We start from the raw sequence: 4,470 nt of genomic DNA on the forward strand, positions 1-4,470 counted from the left end.
GCAGAACAGTCGATATCCTTTGGGTGAACGGATGACTCTGTGTTTGCTGGCTGGGCGGGAAAGCAGAAACCTGAGGGCTGGGTTGGTGCTGCCCTGCCCAGGGCAGAGGGGTGGGCATGACCTGTTGCTGGAGGATTTGCACCAAAAGGGTCAAGGAGTTTTTGAAATTAGGGTAGTCCAGCCTGGGAACCAGCTTTCTGTGCGGTGCACGGCTTCGCGTTGGGCTTTTTGAAGTGGTGTTTACCATGATGAGGAGGGTGCTTCTCTCTGAGCCACGGGTGCCGCTGTCCCGAGTGCAGAGCTGCTCTTGTGGCTTGCCCATCGTGGGCTGTCACCTCTGAGGAGTATGTAGCTTACAGACCACTTCAGAGTGTGTCATGGAGAGCCTTCTGGGAATGGCGTTTCCTTGTGCTTGGGGAGGAAACGCCAGGTGCCCTTTGAGTTGTGTGTCTTCGCAGGAAGCTGCGGCCTTTCTCCTTAACCTTGGAAACGTTAGCGTATGTGACGCATGAAGACATCTGCAAGTGCTTCACAGGTGAGGAAATGGTGCTCCGTTGTAAAGCTGCAACGCTGCCGTCCCATCGCTCCTTCCCAGCTGCTCTTCCTTCTCCGGGAAAGAGGAGACAGCGGACCAGGGGCTGCCCCACAGCAGCGACTTAAATGCAGTGCGAGCTCTGACGCAGTCCCGGGGTTTGCGTGCCGCTGAGTTGTAGCCGCCTTGTCCCCGTCGGAGGGGACAGATCGTTTATTGGCTCGTGTTTAAAAAACCACGCGCTGTTCCTAAGGAATTCTTTTTGCTGGGTGTCGCCATGTGAGTTTTTATGTTACGTTACAAGCCCTTGATTTTGAGGGCTTGGGTGGAGAGTGTTCTAATAATAGGAAGCAAAGTATGGTAGAAATCTGTGTGCAAGAAGGAAGATAGTGGGAAAAGCATTCCCTCAGCTGCATCGTGCCCTTTACCAACGCAAATGTAAGAGGGAGGTACTGAGGAGCAGGACAGAAGGGAATACGCTGCTTGCTGCGACCTCCCTCCCTTGTGCACTTCCTTCCTAAAGCTGTGAGGTGCCGGCAGAAAAAGCCACATGTTCTGTCTCTGTGGGGCAAAAATGAAGAAAACCCACAGGAGTCTCTGTTTCTTCTCTCTTGCCAATTTTAATGAGCCGTACGACCAAAAACCCCCGGTGCCCAGCGTGCCCAGGGCAGCGTGCAGTCCATAAGCTGCTGTTTTCAGCTGTAGCGGTGTGGAGTCCCAGCTCCTTTCTGCTTCGGTGGGCGCCTGACCTCTCCTCACCCCGTCAGCCTGCATCTGCTTGTTTGCAGCGGTGATTGCAGCTGCTTTTATCCCGACCGCCCCCAGCCATGTGTAGTCTCACCCTTGTCTGACTCTCTCCTCTGTTCCAAGCATCTTCTCAGCCTGCACTTCATCACTCTTCTAGTTTTCATCTTTGCCTTCACGTGCTTGTTCACCAGTTCTTACGCTGCCCGAGTTCCTGCTGGTACCTTGTGCATCACAACCCCCTGCGCTTCACTGTTTCTGCTGGTTTAAGCTAGCGCTTTTTGGGGGCAGGGACTGTGTTTTCAGTTTGACAGTGCTTGGGGCCAGATAACTCAGAACAGTGGAGAAGACTTTACTGGAGACCAGCAGACAGCTTATTGCTTGGTTGATTGAGTGTTTTGCATTTTATTGCACCTGGGTTTTGTAAACCGGTTTGTGTCTGAAGTCAGACCTCACCGAAACAGGCAGGGAGGATTAGATCTTACCAAGGGCAAATCTGAATTCCTCCCAAAACAGAGGCTTGATCCATGTTTTTAATTGTCTGTTCCGTGTGTGCCCGGTTTTGCTGTAGGAATATGCCTTATTAGTTTTATTTTTTTCCTCTCTGAATTGTCTGAGCAAAGGTTCTTTGTTGGATCTCTTGTCTTCTTGGTGCAGGCTGAATTTCAGCTCCTGGTTTGGTTGCGTTTTTTTTCCGATCAACTGCTGCTGAACTCGCTTTCTCAAAATGAATTAGGGCTTGAAGATTCCCATGCTTGGACTCTTGTCAAATATGGAGTCATTATTTGGATTAATTTAAAGAAAAAGTGAGAACATGTTAGCTTTTAGTGGAAACGATCTGTTGCTGTGATGCGTTTTGCACTTGCAGAATTGAAAATTAAGTGGAAACACCATTTGTAGAAGTATTTGGGATGTAGCTGCCCCGGGATACAGAAATGCAACACCCGTGTCATGGAAGCTTGCAGGTCTTAAAGCTCAAGCTGGTGCCTTTGGGCTTTGTTATGTGATTTTAATGCCTCTGAACAGTATTTTTAAGTGCAGATTTGTTACAGGAATCCCATCTCATTGACAAATTCTGTGGTACTTTTAATCCCTGTACCTTTTGCTGCTCTGACCTCTGACTGCCGCCTGGAATTAAAGGGTGTGCTGTCTGCTCTCTCGTCACTCTGGGGATCTCCTGTGTTAATTACCGACTGATGCAGAATTCACCAAAATGTGAATATTAACCACAGCAAAGGTTAAACATTCAGAGTGAAAGCTGCTAGCTGCTCGCTCTGAATACATCTGATGTTCACAGTATTTCCCTGTCCATGTTTCTCTTGCTGAGTGTAAACACGGAGACGGACTGGCAGCTGCTTGCCTCCGACTGTTGGGTTACTCGGGGCGCAGGATTTGAGGAGCTGCAGAACTTGAAGAGGAAAGATGCTCTCAGCCTGGCTCCCATCCCCGCCTGTGCTGGGCTCTGTGCAGGGTCCAGTGCAACTAGCACCAGGCAGCTCTCTTCCCAGTGGACACTGGGGGGTGTTGGTTTTGGGTACTGGTACTCCAGCATGAGGCTGCCGTGCTGTTAGCTCCTGAGCCTGCCTCGACACCTTCTGGCAGTGCAGCTCCGAGTTGTGTCTTAAGAGTGAGTTTAAGCCTTCTGAGGGAAAGAAAGGTTAGTCCTGTTAAGGATGCTACTAAAAATTCTTTAGGGATGCTTTGGGAGAACCTTTGCAAGTTCTTTGCGCCCTGGTAGCACAGGGGGTAGCAGGGACTTGGAGGAGGGGCTTTTTGCCAAATTTTGTCCTTGTCAGAACAGCTTGTGCCCACTGAGTGCTGACCGGTCTGTTTTCAACAGGAGACACCCTCCTTGCGATTCGAGCCCCGTCAGGCACGCGTTTGGAGGTTCCCATCCCTGAGGTGAGTGGTGAATGCGTGGGCAGAGTGAGGGGGAGCTCGGGGTGTCTGGGGAGGGGGTTGTTGCTGGATTGAGACGGGCTGGGAGTTGACAGTGTACGGTTTGGTGGAGTTGGAGGAACCTTCAACCCAAGGAAGGCTCCAGGTATTAAATATTTACCAGGAAACTGGTGTTTGGAAGTACGTGAATAATTGCAGGAGCACCTGGGGAGAGGATAGTCCTAGGAGTCAGGGGAATTGTGTGTGGAATTGTGATGAATTGTCTGGACAACACAACTTCTCTCTGGGGAATTCCTGTTTGAAAAGGGCATTTAACATGTGGTTGTGCTTTGCTTTTGACTTTCCTCAGGGCCTAAACGGGCAGAAGAAATACCAGATCCATCTGAAGAGCACGAGTGGTCCCATTGATGTTCTCTTAGTAAACAAAGATGCTTGGAGCTCTCCTCCTGTCGTACTACCTGTCCCTCCCCCTGAAGACCTCATTCAGTGCCAGGCAGTTGCACCTTCGAAACCACAGATACCGCCGCTCGCCCACTTCCAGGAGGCATCCGTTCCCAGCAGCACCCAGCCCTCTACCCCGACACCTACTAGCACCCAGGACCACAGCCCTCCCGCGCAGAAAGCCGCAGGCACCGGTGAGAGGGAGGCTGCAGGAGGCAGGAAGGGGAGGGTGGCCAGTGGAGGCGCGGACGGTCCTCGGCCTGGCTGGGGCCGGCACTTTTTGTCCAGATTAGCAGGACTGGGTGTGTTGGGAATAAGATAGTTGGCTTGAGGGGGTAGTGCCGGCCTGGAGGAGCAGCGGTCAGGGAGACAGACTGATCATTGAGTAGCAGAAGTTTGTAAAGAGTCTTTTAGAGTCTGAAGTTCAACTTTCAGGTTGAAAAAGGACTCAAAAAGACTAGATTAGGTTGGTTGTGGCTTTGTCCGGCTGAATTTTCAAAGCTTCCAGCGGTGGAGATACCCAGCTTCCTTGGTGAGCTCTTCCAGGGCTGCAGCACCTTCTCAGTGAATTCCTTTTTCCTGATGCCTGGATCCTTTGAGCTGCATCTCCTGCCTCTTGAGCACATTACATCATTCGGCACCACTGGGAAGTTCCTTTTTCTAGCTGCTGTTAGATCGCCCTTAGACTTCTTTTCACCCGACTAACAACCCCAGCTCCCTCCACCCCTCCCCGCAGGCCACGCGCCACAGCCCCCTGCCCAGCTCTGTTGCCCTCAGCTGGATCTTCTCCATATCTTTCTTCAACTGGAGGATGTCCAAAGCTGGACACGGTATTCCAAGTGCGGCCTCAGCAC

At 51.4% G+C, this 4,470-nt stretch overlaps 1 protein-coding gene across 1 annotated transcript in view; it reads left to right on the forward strand.

Annotated features, from left to right (window-relative positions):
• The window catches only part of E2F4 (E2F transcription factor 4, p107/p130-binding), a gene marked incomplete at its 5' end in the record, with an annotated part of 10,587 nt that overhangs the window by 807 nt on the left and 5,310 nt on the right, over positions 1-4,470 (forward strand). The window contains 4 exons of the mRNA XM_010161296.1: positions 1-23; positions 497-535; positions 3,117-3,178; positions 3,525-3,810. The exon at positions 1-23 is cut by the window's left edge and continues 153 nt beyond it. Of these exons, the coding sequence (XP_010159598.1) occupies positions 1-23; positions 497-535; positions 3,117-3,178; positions 3,525-3,810 (410 nt within the window). The remainder of the gene's footprint in view (positions 24-496; positions 536-3,116; positions 3,179-3,524; positions 3,811-4,470) is intronic.

The sequence above is a fragment of the Eurypyga helias genome, unplaced genomic scaffold (assembly GCF_000690775.1).
Source record: "Eurypyga helias isolate BGI_N326 unplaced genomic scaffold, ASM69077v1 scaffold29620, whole genome shotgun sequence".
In the NCBI taxonomy this organism is placed as follows: Eukaryota; Metazoa; Chordata; class Aves; order Eurypygiformes; family Eurypygidae; genus Eurypyga; species Eurypyga helias.